The sequence below is a fragment of the Somniosus microcephalus genome, chromosome 9, assembly GCF_052327205.1.
Source record: "Somniosus microcephalus isolate GS21.2 chromosome 9, FLI_Smic_1.0, whole genome shotgun sequence".
NCBI lineage: Eukaryota > Metazoa > Chordata > Chondrichthyes > Squaliformes > Somniosidae > Somniosus > Somniosus microcephalus.
This window is the reverse complement of record NC_140995.1, coordinates 204,083,508-204,103,337: the sequence shown is the minus strand read 5'-3', so window position 1 is coordinate 204,103,337 and position 19,830 is coordinate 204,083,508. Positions and strand designations below refer to the sequence as shown.

The 19,830-nt window shown below is 40.8% G+C and overlaps 1 protein-coding gene across 2 annotated transcripts in view; it reads left to right on the top strand.

The window, feature by feature from the left end:
* The window catches only part of cd164 (CD164 molecule, sialomucin), a 30,883-nt gene extending 11,385 nt beyond the window's left edge, over nucleotides 1–19,498 (top strand). Inside the window, exons 3-7 of one of the 2 annotated variants that reach the window (XM_085997784.1) lie at nucleotides 5,322–5,396; nucleotides 9,469–9,537; nucleotides 9,724–9,792; nucleotides 12,240–12,308; nucleotides 16,798–19,498. In XM_085997784.1, coding sequence (XP_085853910.1) covers nucleotides 5,322–5,396; nucleotides 9,469–9,537; nucleotides 9,724–9,792; nucleotides 12,240–12,308; nucleotides 16,798–16,964 — 449 coding nt within the window. In that variant the 3' untranslated portion in view covers nucleotides 16,965–19,498. The remainder of the gene's footprint in view (nucleotides 1–5,321; nucleotides 5,397–9,468; nucleotides 9,538–9,723; nucleotides 9,793–12,239; nucleotides 12,309–16,797) is intronic. The other variant, XM_085997785.1, reaches the window with a different exon arrangement.
* Nucleotides 19,499–19,830: the final 332 nt, after the last annotated feature.

The following is a 19,830-nucleotide window of genomic DNA, read 5'->3' as shown; positions in this document are numbered from 1 at the left end:
ATTCAATGAGATCATGGCTGATCTTCGTCTGAGATCATAGCTGATCTTACTGTTCAGTACCCCGTCCCCGCCTTTTCTCCGTAACCCTTAATCCCCTTAGCCTTCAGAAATATATCCAATTCTCTCTTGAAAATATTTATTGAATTAGCCTTCACAGCCCTCTGTGGCAGGGAATTCCATAGGCTCACCACTCTTTGAGTGAAGAAATTCTTCCTCATCTCTGTTTTAAATGATTTGCCCGCTATTTTTAGACTGTGGCCCCTGGTTCTGTGCTCCCCGGCCATTGGAAACATTCTCTCTGAATTCAGCCTGTCCAGGCCTGCCATAATTTTATATGTTTCGATGAGATCCCCTCTCAATCTTCTAAACTCCAGTGAGTACAAGCCCAAACTATTTAATCTCTCTTCGTAGGTCATTCCCGCCATTCCAGGTATCAGCCTGGTGAATCGCCGTTGCACTCTTTCCATGGCAAGAACATCCTTCCGCAGATGGGGCGACCAAAACTGTACACAATACTCCAGATGCGGTCTCACCAGCACCTTGTACAGCTGTAGTAAGGTATCCCTATTCCTATACTCGAACCCCCTTGATATGAAGGCCAACATACCATTTGCCTTCTTAATCGCCTGTTGCACCTGCATGCTCTCCTTCAGTGACTGGTGCACAAGAACACCCAGGTCCCTCTGCACTTCCCCATCTCCCAATCTATTGCCATTTAGATAATAATCTACCCTCCTGTTTTTACCCCCAAAGTGGATAACCTCGCATTTATCCACATTATAGTGCATCTGCCACGTATCCGCCCATTCCCCCAACCTGTCCAAATCACACTGTAGCCTCCTGACATCCTCATCAGAGCCCACCCCTCCTCCTAGTTTAGTGTCGTCAGCGAATTTGGAAATATTGCATCCAATTCCCTGATCCAGATCATTTATATATATTGTGAACAGCTGGGGTCCCAGGACAGATCCTTGCGGCACCCCGCTGGTCACTGCCTGCCACTCCGAAAACGAGCCGTTTATTCCAACTCTCTGTTTTCTATCCGCCAGCCAGTTCTCTATCCACGTTAATACTTTGCCCCCAATCCCATGAGCCTTAATTTTGCATGATAATCTTTTGTGTGGAACCTTATCGAAGGCTTTCTGGAAGTCAAGGTACACCACATCCACTGGCTCTCCCCCATCTATTCTACCAGTTACCTCCTCAAAAAATTCCAGCAGATTAGTCAAACACGATTTACCCTTTGTAAATCCATGTTGACTCTGTCCGATCCTTTCCCCATTTGTCAAGTGCTCCGCTATTTTATCCTTAATAATGGACTCTAGCATTTTGCCCACAACCGATGTAAGGCTTACTGGTCTATAATTCCCTGCTTTCTCTCTACCCCCCTTTTTAAATATTGGGGTAACATTAGCTACCCTCCAATCCACGGGTACTGTTCCCGAGTCAATGGAGTTCCGGAAGATGATCCTTAGAGCATCTGCTATCTCCAGGGCCACCTCCTTAAGTACCCTAGGATGTAGTTTATCAGGCCCTGGGGATTTGTCAGCCTTCAGTCCCCTCAACTTACCCAACACCATATCCCTAGAGATACTAATTTCTGTCAGCTCCTCCCTCTCATTAGTCCCTATGTTTGCCGATATTCCTGGGAGGTTATTTGTGTCCTCCTTTGTGAATACAGAACCAAAGTATGAGTTTAATTGGTCTGCCATTTCCTTATTCTCCATTATATATTCTCCCGAATCGGACTGCAAGGGACCGACTTGGGATTTTACCAGTCTTTTCCTCCTGATATACCGATAAAAGCTTTTGCAGTCTGTCTTTATGTTTGCTGCAAGTTTACTTTCGTATTCTATTTTCCCCTTCCTGATTAATCCCTTTGTCCTCTTTTGCTGTATCCTGTACTGCCCCCAATCTTCCGGTCTGGTGCTTTTTTTTGCCAGTTGATATGCCCTTTTTTTTGATTTTATGCTGTCCCTAATTTCCCTCGTTATCCACGGTTGAGTCACCTTTTTAGGTTTATTTTTATGCCAAACCGGTATAAACATGTTCTGGAATTCTTCCATTCTATCTTTGAATGCTTGCCATTGTCTATCCACTGTCAATCCCCCCAGAAACACCACCCAATCAATCTTACCCAATTCCCGTCTCATACCCTCGTAATTCCCTTTATTTAAGTTCTGGACCTTAGTCTCTGATTCAATTTCCTCACTCTCCATCTCGACTGAGAGCTCGATCATATTATGGTTCATGCCTATACCCAGATTTGGAACTTGCTTTCTGTGCCACAGACCCTTTTCGGCACCAGCAGTGAAGCCGCAGTCACATCCTCTTAAAAGGTTCCCACCTTATGGCCGCCATTTAAGGATTAATATTGCCTGGTGTGGGATGGCGTGCAGATGCCAGAGACCACTGTCTGAGAATGATAACATGCACTGGATGAACAAAATACCACAAGGATCCCTGATACCTGGATGGCCAGCAATATTGTGAAGGAAGTGTTGCTGCCTCTAAATGGCTTGGAGCAGTTTTGCTAAATGGGTTACCCAGCAGTAGACCTCGTGACTACTTGCACAAGAAACTTGGAATGCATTTGGTTGGAGTTATGAACTAATCCACGTGCTCATGTTGGTCAGGGAGTTTAGTATCATGGCTCTCTTACATTATAAAAGCAGTCCTTGGGGAGTGTTGCTCAAATTAACCTTATACTACTCTCCACCCCCCCCCCCCCCCCCCCCTGCTTCTAATGGAGGTCAGAGATTCTTAATTCCCATTTCTAAAGGGCAGGAAGTCAAGTAGCACGGTCTTAACTGGCGACCCAATGGCAACTTACAAGTCCCATGAAAATATGAATCTCCGATGGCTCCAGCTCTCTGGCGGACAGCTCATTTGTATTAGACAGCAGAAGTATTGCACACATGCTAACCACACTCAATGGGTAAAACCACCTCAAAGCAAGTAGTGAGTCAAGATCCAGCAGTATGCTGGTTTTTGGTTACTGTAATCTTGGGATTGAGGCATTTTCTGAGATCCAGAGATTAAATCCACTCTGCTCTACCTTATTCTATCATTGGGAGAATTAAATTGACTTTGGGAACAGGGCATTTCCTCCAATAATGCATATAGAATAAGTTTCAGTTTGTGGCATTCAGATGCTTTTACTGCAATATCTTCACACTTGGATTTTAAAAAAAAATGTAGCTGTATGATCAAAACCAATTCGGTCAGCTGTTTCCTGTCCTCACCTTTCCTAAAGCATCGACTCTTTGTCCCTCAGGGAACAGTACCCTAGCAGTAACCCTCTAGTACTTTACTCAAGTGGTAATTATTCATGTTTGTATTTCAACAGTGCGCCTGATTATTTTTTTATTTTAAAGGATTTATAAATCAGTAATACTGGCTGTGTAGTTATAAACTAACACAATACACCAAGGGTGTGATCTCATAAGGAACAAATGTCCAAGCTGTGTTCGTGGGCTGCATTGGTGTGTACCTTGGAGGCCACATATCAAGATTGTAGTTCTGCCAAAGGATGAAGCTCGCATTGGCCTGGAGGCTGTGCAATATATCCTTTTCCTGGACACACAGGTTTCTGCACACATTTCCTCCATTTTGCTAGCATCCATGAGTTATATGAAAAGATGTGAACAGGAGGGGTGAAATTTATCCTGCTGACCAGATTTTTTCCCCCCTTTGCAAACCATCATTCTCGGACATCCTGGCTTTGAGCAGAAACATGATTTCTGTCATGCAGCAGAAATATTGCAGTCAGAAGATACAAATATTTTGTCCAGATCTAGAGATATGCTTGTTGATGGCTTTGATATTGATAGGTGACAACTGGTAGAAGAAATTTTCCTACCTTCAGTGGAGTTCTTGGTCAGTTCAGGCTGGTTATTCACTAATAGAATGGATAATCTATCCACAAGGTGGAAAAGTCTAGTGATATTCTACTGACTCATTTAGCTCTCATTCACATGATGCTTCTCGCATTCTAAATTAATCTTCAACATTTGTTTGTAGGTGGATTTTATATTTTAAGACGTCCTTCGTTGATTAGGGAATCTTCTGTTGGTGTTCCTTTTTCATGCAAATTATTCAGCAGTTGTGACTTAGTGCAGTTTGCTGGTGAAGCACTATCTTTAGCTGGAGTTTTGACCTGTTGCATTCGTGAACAGCAAGCCCCTATTTGTTGATGAGCTGTAATTGGTTTGGCCTTCTGACTGAGTGGAACTTTGCACTTTGTTTCTTTCAATAGTGGGATGTACTCCATTTCTTTCAATAGTGCTTCCCACCCCACACAATATGGAAATTAAACATTATTTTTGTAGAGTTCTAAGTAACTGTAGCCTTGATGTAACATTTCCTTATCACTATTTTAACAGAGGAGCTAATCTAATTAAAAATAATTGGGATGTCTCCATTAGAATAGCAGATAGTATGCTTTTGGGCACGGTAGCATAGTGGTTGTTATTGGGCTAGTAATCCAGAAACCAGAGAATGAGTTTAAATCCTCCCTTGGTAGTTTAAGAATTTGAATTAAGTTTTTTTTTTTTAAATCTGGAAATAAAAATAAAAGCTGGTATTAGTAAATGTGACCTTAAGGCTGTTGGATTGTCGTTTAAAAACCCAACTGGTTCACTTTGGAGATAATTGCGCATCTCGAGAAAAGTAGATAATTCAAAGGGGGAAACTTGATTTCCTTACCTGATCTGGCCTATGTGAGTCCTGCTCCATACCAACATGGTTGACTCTTAAATGCCCTCTGAAGTGATCTAGCAAGCCACTCGGTTGTATCAAACTGCTACAACAGCAGTTCAAGTAGAAGGCTCGCCACCACCTTCTCTGTAACTAGGGATGGGCCTTGTCAGCGGCAACACTTTTTTAAAAAACTGCATGCGAGGGGGGGGGGGGGTGGCAGCCATGCAGTGATGCAGTCTTGTGTGTGACTTTATCCTGTGGGGAAAAAATTGGCAAATAATAAGTTCCACAGTAAGTGAAAAATTCAGCTGTGTTGAAATGTCTAGGAATCATGACTGCTATTCTACCACCCAGATTTCCATGCAATGCTGGTAAAAAGCATCCTAGTTGGAATAGTTCTAAATTGTATGTTAAAGCATGGAATGCTTTGCCACAGAATAGCTGAGACTGAGTCAATTGCATTTCTCAGAAAAAGTTAATTTAACAGGAAAAATGCAGGGTAGTGGGATTAGTTTGGATTGCTGTAGGGCAAAGCTGACACAGATGCAATGAACTTGTGCTTTAAACCTCTATAGTTCTATGTACAGTTGATAACTGACTTTTTTTTTAATGTATTCCAGGTGGTGTTGAAAAATGTGCCAACGACACAAATTTACAAAAAAATTGCTCGGCACTGAATAAGACTATGTGTCACGGTGAGCCAAACATTCAATTCAGTAAATGTGTATTGAAATGTGCAACTTTCTAATGGTTGTAATTGAGACAATTTTGGTAGCACTTTTGCACCAAAATGTAATGCCGGTTGGATTCCTCTTGTTCCCAATTTGCTAATTACATTTCTTTTTTTATAAAATGGATTAAGTAGATTTATAGGGATACAGAAGATAGAAGTGAAAATTTAGAAGCAAAATGGAGACTGATGCAACATTCAAATGAAAGGCAAAATTTCAGATTGCTTCATTGTGGGTGTACAGATGTAATCAGTATCCAGCAAAAGGAGAAAATTAAGTGTATACCAAGTTTCTTGTAGTGTTAGCTTGCATAGATTACACTACATTAGTAAGCTAATTAAAGGCTGTAAAATTAGAACTAAAGGCTGAGGGGTTTAAAAACTGGTACCTGTTATGACTTAAGATGGTTATGTAATCTTGGGGGGTCTGATCTTGGTTATTGCCATAAGAAACTAGTGTTCCACAAATCTCTCTCTCTAGTTAAGAATGGCCCGTATTTTCCGATCGCAGGCCTCCCATGGGTGGAGGCCTGTGATCTGGAAAAATCTACGCCCTTACCCGAGGGCTCCCGGGACGCCCACCCTTCCGCTCCTGGGTCTCTCCAAACTTGAAGTGTGCAGGGTCTACGTATCCCAGAGGCGCAGGTGGTTCGCAGCGTCCCTGGGATCATGTGGGCCATGGGGAGCCAATCACAGAAGGGAATCTCCCTTCATACATTTGACAGGAAGACCTGTCAATTATATGAATGGAGATCACCCCCAAAACATAAGGAAAACCTCATTTAAAAAAAAAAAAAAAAATTTTTTTAAATCACTTAAAATTACTTGAAATTACAATAAATTTAAAGTATTTTAAACAATTTAATTTTTTGAAAAAAATAATTAGTTTTTTTATTGGGCTAAAAATAAACTTAACTTTTTAAGTATTTTTAAATGATAAGTCAGTGAAATTAAAAAAAAAAAAAAATAAAAAAAAACTTTTTCCCCTCTCTTATCCTGGTAAAAGAATTGTAAGGGTTTTCTGCGGGCTTAGGGTCTCCAAAAAGCAGAACTATCCGCCCGCAAAGGCCCTTCTTCAGGGCAGCCGGATGATCTGTCAAGACCATTCTTGACAGATCGGAAATGCCGGTTTTCAGCGCATGCGCTGTGCATGCCTGAAACCGGCATTTCTGATGTCCCTATGGGTGAGTATATAGCGCGTACCCACCCATAGGGATCGAAATATCTGAGCCAATATATCAAGGTGAAGCCCCAGAGTATCCACACGAATTGCGTTGACTTCCCAAGCTCTGTTCTCCCAAGTTGTTGTCCAGTGTGCATGCATATGTTGATAAATTACTAAGAGCTGTCTTTTCAGTCAGAGTTCTGCTATAGATATTAAAAATGCAGTATTAACTAAGCTAAGGACACCGTGGTTAGAAGTGAAACAGTTGGGAGCGTGTTTGTCTTAAACTCTATTTACATGTGTTTCCAATCTGGAAAATTTGACATTAGAGGCTATTCCCTAAAATGGGTAAACTCTTTTAGTGGTTAAAAAAAAATCCAATAACTCAATTCTAGTTAAGGTTTTTTTTATGGCTCTGTTCCACTGATTTTTTTAAACTTCAACTCTGAAATTTTACCCAGGGCCAGAAAGAGGTGTTTGACCTTGGCATGTAGGTTAGCCACTGTCGCAGCTGCACACAGTAGCAGTATGCAGCTCTGGCACACAAACCCGTTGTAACTCAACTTGGCGGGCAGGTGTTTCTACCTCTCATTACCAGTCCTGTCATGGCGGACTGTTTTTGACAACCCGAGGGTTGCTATCAGACACCAGAGATTTCTTGCACACGCAACGTCAGAGTGCAAGGTGCATGCCATATGGCTGCTGTGTGAATGAGTCAATAAAACTGGTTATCTCCACTAAGTCTGTTTTCATTTAAATCCCACTTTTAAATTTTGATTTTATTTGACTAATGAAAATTTATAAAGTTGGTTTGTAACACTAAAAATAATCAATCGCTTGCATTTATGTAGCGGCTTACCGTGCCTCTCAACCTTCTTAATGTTTTGCATATAGTGCAGTGGCGATTGGATCTTGATCAGTTTTTGAGCTGGAGCCATTTTGTTTTCTGTTGAGATGCTTAAAATTGCATCTAGAATTAACCTGTATTCTGATATGCTTTCATATTTTAATTCAAACTTTGGGTACCTGCCATTCTTGAGCCAGCTCCCAGTATTAATGCTGTTACAACAGTAACTACACTGCAAAAGTACTTCATTGACTGTAAAGCGCTTTGAGACGTCCGGTGGTCGTGAAAGGCACTATAAATGCAAGTCTGTCTTTTCTTTTAAATCTGATTTGCTTAGCCCTATGGCAGAGCCTGACCCTGTTTAATTAAAGCGTTGACTCCAGGCTCCTGAAATCCAAATTAAAAGAACAATGCATGGGAATTGGGTGATGCAATGGGTTAGACATTGGTCTTTCACCTCTGGGTTCAGAAGCAGCCCACACTTGTGGGATGAAGTTTCCTCTGGCCGCTAGTTGTAATGGGATTATATCAAATGGATTTGAGCAGTCTCGATTCAGTTTAGATGTTAAATACAAGAATTGCAGCATTGAAAATCTTAGGTTTTATCATTAAAACCCAGATGAACTTTTTAAAACTGCCTGCATTTTTCTTGTTTTAAGTGGCACATTTCAACCTAAACTGCTGGAAACATCTTAACTGTACACTTAGTGAGGAAGGTGTCTGTTAAAGCTCATATATGTAATGCAATTCTTGAAGTTTGCAAAGTACCCTTGCATGATGTGAATGTGGTGACTGTTTTATGGTGTATACTTTTGCTAAAAAGCTTCAGTATCCATCTCTTGACCTTGTAGAATCAATAATTTGTGTACTTCAATAAAAGATTGCACTGTCAGTTGTAGAAATTCTGATGCAGGAGGCATCTAGCCTGCTGCAGCTATCTACTGTAAACAGTTTCCTTGGTCTTTGTTTTTCTTCTTTATCTCACCTCCTTTGTGTTTAATCTTAATCCTGAGTTTATGCCTCCTTGGTACTGATTCATTAACCTGTAGAAATCCCTTTTCTCTCTCTATCCTTTCATAATGTGGAGCTCTTCTGTTCTCCACTTTCCCCAACCTTCTGTGCTTTAGTACATATCATTCCACATTTATTTGTTTGCTGTTGTACCAATATCCTCCCATCCATCATTTGAGTGAATTAATGGTATACTTTTTTCCATGACTCAATACCCTTTTTATAATGGAATGTCCAAAACTCCATACAGTACTCCAGCTGTGGCCAAAGCAATGTCTAGATTAATCACCTTTTGCATTCAGTGTCCCTATTCCAATTAATTTGCCTTTTTCACCTGCAGTCCTGCTTTAAAGAACTAATTATGCATTACTAATCTGAATATTTATTAGGCTGCAGTTGAAGTACTATGTGCTTTTGGGCATCTACGCTATTGAACATTTACTGCGTAGACTATATTTCCATTCTCTTTTACCCAAAATATAGTTCCCATTTATCTATGTTGAATTATCTGACATCCACAGACTCCCCTAATGATCGTTGTCTTTTCCTGCATTCTTGTCTTTTCCTGCATTCTATCAGGTTGCTGTCCCCAAATGAAAGAAATATGCATTTGCTCCTTACTGTTCTTTAGCCTTCCTCTATCTAACTTGCTGATTTACCTTTAATACTACAGATCTTAATCTTTGAAATTAAAAAGTAAGCAATTTTAAAAGTACATTTTGACCTTTTTTGGATGGTTTTCTACATAAAAGTACAAGTCCTGTTAACCCCATCTCTTGTGATATGGGGAGAGAAAGACTGATGTGTACACAAGCTGTGATATAAGTTTCCCTTCAGAGAGTGGAAACTGGATTTAAAAAATGTAAATTTTTAACAACCATGAAAATTCCGAGATACTGTAGCTTTAAATTCTGTGTAAATGCGACTTGTACTGTGTGCAATCTGTTGAGGACTTACTTGGTACAAGTTGTGTTGGCTACTTTAAATGCTTTTCATGCTTTTCTTGTCCTTCAGCTGCTATGGGTACAACTGCAGTTCCAACTTCTGCTTCAACTACCAATTCTTCAAACTCTTCCACTTCAGGTAATGGGAGAATCTGCTGGGTTTCTGTGGCTGACTGTGATCCTTCATCAATCCTAGGATGCTGTAGGATCCCAGGACACTGTAGCTTTAAATTCTGTGTAAATATGACTTGCACTGTGATGCAGTCTGTTGGTACAAGTTGTGTTGGCTACTTTAAATGGTTTTCATGCTTTTCTTGCCCTTCAGCCCCGATGAATACAACTGTAGTTCCAACTCCTGCTTCAACTACCAATTCTTCAAACTCTTCTACTTCAGGTAATGGGAGAATCTGATGGGTTTCTGTGGGTGACTATGATCCTTTATAGAGGTATTAATTTGGGTGATTGCTTTTTGGTGGGAATGGAAAGAGAGAGCAGTAAGATCTCTGGTGGACTTGTAAATCCAATTCCTGAGGAAAGGAGGTCAGCAGTACTCTAGGATCTTATTAATTAGCCAAGTAACTTGTCTTATTGATGGGACCTGGAAGGATAGACCTGTATTCTGGGCCTGGGATTCTTCCCACTCTGGTTTATATAATGCAGCAAGACAATACCCTGACTGGTAGGATGGCTGGAGAGAGCAGGCACTCCATATTGAGCAAATTAAAGTTCTCTCTGAATTTGTCAGCAGCTTATGTTAACTTTGAGCAATATGCATTTAAGCTGTCATACCTGATTGACCAAAAAAATGGTAATTCAACTAAACCAGTGGAATAAAAACCCATTGAGCACCTAAAGTGGTAATGTCTTTACTGAGAATAGTACTACTAGTCCAAAAAGTAAAATTTTAACAGACTGTATGCACATGCTTGGCATCGGTCCAAGCATCTTGATCTATCTACACGACCATTCTGGACACTGAAGAATAGTAGTTGCAATTTCACCTGTGGGGTAAATTAAATACATTTTTAAAAAACTGTTTAAGAGCTTGTTTGCTGTGCCTCACTGGAGTTTATATGTCCAAGATGAGATTTGGCAGTAGCAATTTATCTGACTATACCTAACTTTTTGCTGGGGATGATTCTGAGCAACAAATGAGAAGCTGGTGGGACCAATAATACTAACAGATAGTCCGATGGAGTACTTTAGCAAACTAGTGAGACTAGAGTGACTATACAGATAATGCTAACTAAATGTTTGCAAAACTGGCATTCAATCCCCATGTAAATATGGTTGAACTGATCCCTGTCTGTGGAGCTTGTATAAAAGTGCAACCCAGTATGCCTATGGAGATCGGCAGAGCGATGTTCTTGTGCCATAACTGATCAAGCCCAGTTCAAATGTGAAGACAAAAGCACCTTTTAATTGTGTGACCTGGGCATTCCTGATAGTCAGTGGGTAAATGAGCCAAGAAAGAAAAGCAAAAAACTGCAGATGGTGGCAATCAAACAGAAAATGCTGGAAGTACTCAGCAGGCTGGACACAAGAATTTTTGGGTATAGACTGTTCCTCAATGAGAAAATATCATGCATGAACTGTATTTTTAAAAGAACAATGCAGGGAAGGGGGGAAAAAAAGCCACACGTGCACAATTAGCATGAGACAATAGGAGGCATAATCAGAAATTAGATATTAAAAAATGAGGCAGGATATGTGTGAATAGGTAAAAGGATGGGGGATAAGCAGGTAGAAAAGGAAGTATGGAAAAACTGGCAAAGTGGAGCAGAAGAAAGCCGGTCAGAGTGCAGAGTACCTTGTCAGTAGTGTCCCAGTGCCAAGCACAGCCGTTCCTTTACTTGCCCTGCCTCACGCCCCCATTCCCTGTAAAGGTCGACATGTGCTGCCTGACCTGCTGAATGTTTCCAGAAGTTCCTGTTTTTGTTAAAGATGAGGAAGGCACCAGTTTAGCTCCCTAGTTTATGCTAAGTTGGCTATCCGAGCTGTGGTAGGGACACAGTTGGCCTCAGCACCATTGATTAGAATGGGGAAACATCGGCAAAGTCTCTTGGCCCTGATCAGTATCGAGTGATTTCTACTGAAATGTGTGTGGCTGTCCGGCTGAAGTTGGGCTTGACGAAGAGAACCCTTTGGTCAAATTGATGTTGGTACTTAGTGTGTTAATGGAGGGCTGATGAGGCCCTTGAGGACATTCCCCAAATGTGAGTCGCCATCTTCGAGAGAGAGAGAGGGGAGGGGGGTGGAAGCAAATTAGAAAGGGGAAAAAAAACTGAGTATTTCCTCTGACCCAACATGGCTGAATAGGGACCAACTGAAAAGTAGTTAAATATGTAATGTTTGTGAATATAAAAAATAAATGTTTCCTTTGTGTTTGTGTTTTTTAAATGCTGTTCATCTGCAATGTTTTCTAGTTGTAAAGTAAAAATTTGCAGGGCTATGGGGAAAGAGCAGGCGAGTGGGACATTGCATAGCTCTTTCAAAGAGCCAGCATGATTGGCCAGTTGGCTTCCTTCTGTGCTGTATATTAAGTTGCCAGGCGCTGATGCAATGAAGCAGTAACCTAATAGGCTCAAGTTGCTTTGTTTTGATTCTGGATATTGTCCAATACAGATTCGGACTTTATTTTTAAGTAGGTGTTGCCATTAGCAACTGCTGCTCCAGTAAATAACCATAAGCAGAATGCGGCACATGTTCTGGCCAACTGTTAATATCCGGTTCTACTGTGACAGTTAGAATTTCTTTTGAACTGATGGTTGTGACCATGAAATGGTGCATAATTTATTGTTTATTCTGTTAACTAACTTCTGTTATGACTTGCCTGCACAGCTACTTCCACTCCGGTTAGCACTATGGTTACTCTGACTCCCAATACCACCAGCCTTACTACTACAGCAGGTAAATATGAAACCATGTTGCATGTTCTCAAATTATCTTTCATTTGCAAGTAGAAATATAATATCTCCAACAATGTCCCTGTGTATTTAGTCTGGAACAACTAGTACCAAAGGAAACCTATTCTACAAGGCCATCCATGGATTATTGCATATGAAAATTGGAGGGTATAATAGTGTAACAACACAATGAATCTATGGGGATGGTGAGAATCTTGCAGCCATGCGTAATCACCTTAAATAATCAAGACAAAAATTGACACCGAGCCAAAGGGGGAGATGGAGGTGCCCAAAACTGGACACCATGACACTGCATTTTCTTTATTGACACATTCCATTATCCATTATTTCATCAAAAAACAATTATGTTTCAGACCTGGCTTTTCTTTTCCAAATTGGTGCTGGTAATCCACAATCAACTCGTGTCTTTTTACATGAGTAATTTTATCCTGTATAATGGCCTTTAGAAACTTACCCACTGCTGATGCTAGGCTGGCTGGCCTATAGTTACCTGGTCTGTCCTTTTCTTCCTTCTTGAACAGCAGTGTTGGTAATCTGCTAGTTCCCTGGCACAACTTTGATGTCCAAGGAGGTTTGAAAGATTGTGGTCTGTACCTCTGCTGTTTCCTCCTGGACTTCCCTGAGCATTCCAAGATGCATGCCATTGGAGACTTTTTTCACTGAGTTCCTCCAATTGGTTTCAAGTACTACAGGAAACTTTGTGCTATCCGGCACTCATGGGACCACGCTACTGCCATTTTTTTAAAAGCTCCGGATAGACCAGCGTCAATGTTATCAGATAGGAGCTTTTCATCGCAGTATCTGACCACAAACACTGTTGCTCAGCAACAGCTTGTAAACACTCGGCCCGTGGCTTGGAAGCGTCTCTGAAGCTGTTGCTAAGATACAAAGACGCTTTCTAGAGCCTGCCGTGTCTGACCACAAACACTGTTGCTCAGCAACAGCTTGTAAACACTCGGCCCAGTAGCTTGGAAGCGTCTCTGAAGCTGTTGCTAAGCGACAAAGACGCTTTCCAGAGCCTGCCTGTGAAAAGAATGCTAGGAGGAAAAAAAACCTAACCAAAACGGTGGCTGATTTCTGCTGTTAGATCAAAGTTGCTGGACATTCAACTTCTGGATAGCACAAAGTTTCCTGTACTTTGTTGTCTATAATTATCCGAATTCCTTCACCTCCGAGGCAAAGTGCTCATCTTGTATCTCTACCACACCACTCCTTTGTTGTTCTAAGATTCCTTTCTAATCAGCCTTTCCCTTTCTTTAACTCTTACTTTTTGTGTTTAGAAATCATTTACTGTTTGCCTTGTTCCAACATACGCAAATGACTGACGGCGCAAACTGGTTCATCTAGCCTGTCCCATATAGCTGTGATGTCTTATGGCAACGTGCTCTTTCCTCTTCTCCCCCCCCCCCCCCCCCCCCCAACCACGGCGATACAGACACTCTCTACCCACCTATCTCCTGGGAGAGGTAGAAAAAATTATGATCCAGGCCAATTGGGGGGAAGAAATCTGGAAAATTCACCACCGATCCGTGTAGGAAATCAAAATTAATCTAGGAGATCTCATTGACCCTTATTTATATTACTGTGTATCGTCCCTCATATTTGCACTTAGCTTTTGTAATCTTCATTCTTGCTTCTCCCTGCAAAAAAGATAATTGGCTTGATTTTCTTTTCCTTTTCAATTTTGATAATGAGCCGGCCTCAGCGTATGTGCTACTGAAGCCCTCCTCCATGAGGGTTTCATAGACTTGACTACTCCAATGCTCGCCCAGCCAATCTCCCATCGTCTTCCTTCATAAACTTGAGCTCCTCCAAAAACTGACCCTATCCTACACCATGTCTCACTCACTCATAAATCACTTCTGTTCTTGCTGACCTACATTGTTTCCTGGCCTCCCAAAGCCTCACTTAAAAGTCTCTTGGTGTTTAATTCCCTTCGTGCCTCGCCCCTCCTTAGCTCCAACTTAAATCCAGTCCTGCAACGTCGTCCTTCCCCCCACAACACACATTTCCTCAGGCTTCTTGTGCATCGCCGCACCCTTCACTCCACCATTGGTGGCTGCGCCTTCAGCTGCCTTGGCCTCATGCTCTCGAATTCCCTCCCTAAACCCCTTTAAAAACCACCTCTTTGACCAAGCTTTATTCCTTGTATCTCTGAAGGACCTTGGGATATTTATTTCTATGTTAAAGATGCTATACAAATATACAGTCAGCTTGACATTGGTGGTAGGAAAAATAATTGAATCCCTGCTAAAGGAGAAAATAGAAGAACATCTACTGGCCAAACATATAATAATGAATAGTCAGCTTGGATTTCAAAAGGGAAAGTCTTGCTTGACCAACCCCATTGAATTTTTTTAAGTGGTGACCGAGAATACCAGGGTAATGCGGTAGATGTAATTTATCTAGATTTTCAAAAAGGCCTTCGATAAGGTACCACATAATAATAAACTATTAAATAAGGTCAGAGAATGTGGAGTCGGGACAAGTAGCAGAATGGATAGCGTGCTGGCTTCAAGACAAAAAAAGCAGAGAGTAGGGGTAAAGGGTAGCTATTCAGTGGCAGAAGGTGGGTAGTGGTGTTCCACAAGGATCATTGCTGGGACCACTTTTGCTCACAATTTATATTAACGATTTAGACTTTGAAATCGAAAGCACAATTTCTAAATTTGCAGATGACACCAAATTGGTGGGGATAGTTAATACTGAGGAGGACTGCAACAAATTACAGGAAGACATTAATAAACTTGCAGAATGGGCATATAATTGGCAAATGAAGTTCAACACAGACAAATGTGAGGTATTATATTTTGGTAGGAAGAATATGGAGGTCACTTATTACAGGAAACTATTTTATCCAGCACCGGCGTGGTGCCGGTTTATCAAAGTCCAGATTACAGAGAGGTATAGTGAAAGGTACGAGAGGTATAGTGAAAGGTACGAGAGCCCCGTACACAGCAACAGATCCAAGCGTCCCTGTTGCTTAGCAACAGGTGCGGGAACCCCGGTTACACAGCCACAGATCCAGGAACGGCCACTAATATGAAGTAAAACTTACCTGAACCTACTCCTGAATTTTGCCAGTTAACAGAGATTTCCGGTTATTTAGGTGCCGGTAAATCGAGAGTTTCCTGTACTTGGAGGGTGAGATTCTGGGTGGGATAGAGAAGCAAAGGGATCGGAGTACAAATACACAAATCACAAAGTAGCGACGAAGGTTAACGAGGCCATTTTATAAAAAAAAAACAGGAGAGGGATAGAATTGAAAAGTAGTGAAGTTATGCAAAACTTGTATCGAACCTTGGTTAGACCACACTTTTGAGTACTGTGTACAATTCTGGTCGCCATATTATAAAAAGGATATCGAGACACTGGAGGGTGCAGAGAAGAGTTACAAGGATGGTACCAGAAATGTGAAGGTTTACCTATTGGGAAAGGATGAACAGGCTGGGTCTCCTTTTCACTTTGGGGAAAAAAGAAGGCTGAGGGGTGACCTAATTGAGGTCTTTAAAATTATGAAAGGTTTTGATAGAGTGGATACAGAGTGTTTCCACTTGTGGGGAAGTGCATAACTAGAGGCCATCAATATAAGATAGTCACCAAGAAATCAAATGGGGAATTCAGAAGAAACTTCTTTACCCAGAGAGTGGTGAGAATGTGAAACTTGCTACCACAGGGAGTGGTTGAGGCAAATAGTTTAGATGCATTTAAGGGATGGCTAGATAAGCCTATGAGGGAGAAGGGAATAGAGGGTTATGCTGACAGTTAGATGAGGAAAGACTGGAGGAGGCTCAGTGGAGCATAAATGCTGGCATGGACTGTTTGGACCGAATGGCCTGTTTCTGTGCCATGTATCCTATGTAAATGCAAACTGTTGTAATAGTTACTGTTATCCTCGATGTTCTCTTACCTTTACATTACCAACTTCACTTCATTTCCTCAAAGTAGGCACCAATGTCTCTTTCCTTGTTGAACCAAAAACATGAATATATTGCAGAAATCCCACCCTATTATGGAAAGGATGAACAGGCTGGGTCTCTCTTTTTGTTACTTTTACCCCAGTCTATCTTTACATAAAGTCACCCATTATTATAACGGTTATTTCTGGATAGTTCTCCAATTTGTTTGTCTTTCTCTCTTTCCATAATTGATAAATAGTTCCATTACTGAATTCTAACCAAAATTATCTTTTACGCTGACCCCTAATTGTTTTAATACTGTAGTGCAATCTTTTGCTACCTCACCTGCTTTCAGTTACTTGGTCTCTAGGGAACCTGCTGCCCACTTGCATGACCCAACAACCAGTGAAACGCCTGAAGGCAACTCTGGGTCCTCTCCTCTTTGACCATATAAAGGAGACTGCATAATGACCATGCCCAGAATGGAGTCTTCGTGCCTTAAATAGTTACTTTCAGTTTTACAAGTATGCAGAATTTGGTTTTATCCTAATGTATATATTCTGTTTGCTACAGGTACACCTAATGGGACGACTCTAGCACCACCTCCGCCACATAAGAAATCTACATTTGATGCAGCAAGTTTCATTGGGGGAATTGTGCTTGTGCTTGGATTGCAAGCTGTAATCTTTTTTGCGGTCAAGTTCTGTAAAACCAAGGATAGGAACTACCACACGCTCTAAGCACCTCACTGTTGGACCACATTGTCTTGACTGTTGCTTACATTGTTGGTCTGCTGTGTAGGATAAGTTTCAGGAGATAAGACGCCACTCTTTAGAATTAGCCATATCTTAATGGTGTACATGGTTTAACTTTTTTTGATTTGGTTTTGACTTGCCATCATTTGTTGAACAGGGCTGTAACCTTTTAATAGACCCAAACTTCATTTAGTACTGGGCACATGGATTTATTTGGGGGAGGAAAACAGCCATGCCTTAAATAAATGTGGCCTTATTCCTGCTAAATTTTTGTCCTTGGAACATGGGCCTCCTTCAAACAAACTACAGCATTCCATATTCATGGAAGTATTTTCTGTTTAGATTTTTCAGTGTTAAAAAGGTTGATTTTTGTCATCTAGAGCTGCCAACTGGGCTGATTGCTGGGATAAATTATACTGTAAATGTTTATTAAGTGGAGCACCTTAGTTTTTCTGCCTCCTTGTGTGCATCAGCAACATGATAGAATAGTACTGTACATCGGACACAATTTAATGGCCTCATTATGAACGTTAATGAAGTTCCAAACGGAATTTATATTTTTGGATTGTTTGTACTAGATCCAGACTTTGTCGGCCACATTTAGTTTACATCCGCCGAAATAACGCACTCCACTTTCGAGACAGTATATGTGATCATGGTTGTATGCCATGCATGAATGGGTTGAAAATTTGAAAGCCTGTTTCCACTTTTATTTGAAGTTCACCAATGGTGATTTGGAGGTTTCATTTGGTTCCAGTATTCTTCCTTGCCGTTGGCCCTTGTGAAATACTGCATGTTATGGTACTTTGAAGCTTTCTGCTTTGTTGTGAATAGTATCTACATTCTATTTACCTGTTTGTGTAAAGTGCAAGGAATGGGTAGATATATAAGCAGAAGAATTTTATTTTCTCTTAAAGCAGTTGTCACTAAAGTTGGTAGCTCTTACAATGACATTGTGAAGAATTTAGCATCTTAGCTTGAAATTGTTCTGTTGATGTGTGAAGATTGGAAGACAATCATTTTGGACTAAATTTCTAAATCTTGAAGTAGTATAATATTGCTGTTTAATTCTAGGGGTTGGTCAAGTGCTTTGATATCTTATAAATGATTTAATCAGTTGCATACAATAATTTCACCATTACTTTCAGGTTGGAGCAGTATGCTCTTTTATGTCTTGGAGACGAAAGTAATTGAAACTTGAATGGTAACCAGGAAAGTTAGTGTGCTAGGAAAAAGTGGTGTACAAACTTACTGGTCTGAGGCAGATGATTTGAATATGGGCAAACTGATTACCCATATTTGTTATTTGTTGGGATTTTTTTTTTCTTTTTGAATTGCAGGACATATTATGGTCTAACTGACCCCTCCTCTCCTCTCGTCCTTTGTATACACAAAGTGCAGCTTTTCATAAATTTGCAAAGCAGCATCAAAAGCTTTGAGAAGATCATGCCCCAGTAGCATCTATTTGAAGTAGGGTGCATAGTGACTAACTAACTGGTTCCCAGAATCAAAAATTGGCAAGACCTGAAGTTCTGAAAATACCGCAGTCTTCCCCTCCGTGCCCCCAAAGTAATGCTAAACTTTGTAGAAATGACACTTGTTGCATGTTTAATGTCGCAGGGTGCTGCTCAATTGGCCACCAATATTTGGGTAACCAGAGTAGTTTCTGTATGCTTCAGACAGCAGTGCTAGCTAAATTGTACATTTCTTACATGACAGAAGGTTGTGTTTCTGTGACGTGTGGAATATTAAAATCTGCTTAAAAAAACAAACTGATCTTGTAATAACCAAGCTAACTGTTCTAACTTGTCTCTTTTTTTTAATGCATTATGCTTGTCCTGTTGCAGTTAGTTTTGTGTTTGTCATCTGAAACCAAAGGGACTGTCTGTCATTTTGTTCTTTGTGCAGCTGCTTACACCTATCGCAGCTTCATTGCATTAAATTACGACTGAAAGCTTTAGTCAAACTGCAGTGTATATGTGAACTTGGCAACCTACTTGGGTATACCAAAAGACTAAATTGCATTCAGCTGTGAGGGGCCTTGTTGGCGATTCATGTTGATTTTTCACCTGCTTTAATGTATTGCACTGAAATGTTCACTGCACCCACACGCCTTGTACAGTACTTTGTAGTTGTATCTGCAGATTGTATTACTGTCCTCTAGATTCAGGTGCTCAAGATTTGCACTATGTCTAGGCTGTGCAATTGAGAATCAAATTCAAGTTAAAGTGCCTTAAAGGATAACTTGCAAGCCATTGACTTGAAGTATGGCCAAAAATGTAATTGGAGGGCAGAGGGAGATGAGGAGAAAGAGAGGATGTTAATTTTATAAAATGTTTTGGAAGTGCTTTGTTCAGAACTCTGCTGCCTTCACTTGCCAAAGTGTGATGTAATGTGTAAAAGCTGAAGCTTTTTTGGATGCCTGCTTTACCTGTAACATTGTGGTGTTTTTACACCCCACAATATCTCATCGAGAACAGAATGTGTAACCCATACCTACCAATAAATTTCATGTTTTACTTGTTTGTTTCCACAGTTATTTATTTAACTTTTTTTCTTGAGCTTAGTCAAGTTATAGAAGTAAAACTGGCTCGGTGAGTAAACACAGTGTGACTCACATTGCATGATCCCAACTTTGCTGATCATGGTGGGACTACAAGTAACCTGTGTTTTTGATCTAATGGTGCAGAGTGAATTTTGCTGCTTTTGATGGAAGAGTGTAGGACGAGAACAAGATTAGGTTCTTGAATATGGTTCAATAGCCTGACCAACATTCACTGTCCAGACTCAAACAAAGACTAGCCATTCTTTAACAGAGGGCTGGTCTTTCCTGTGGAGCCAAACCCTAGTA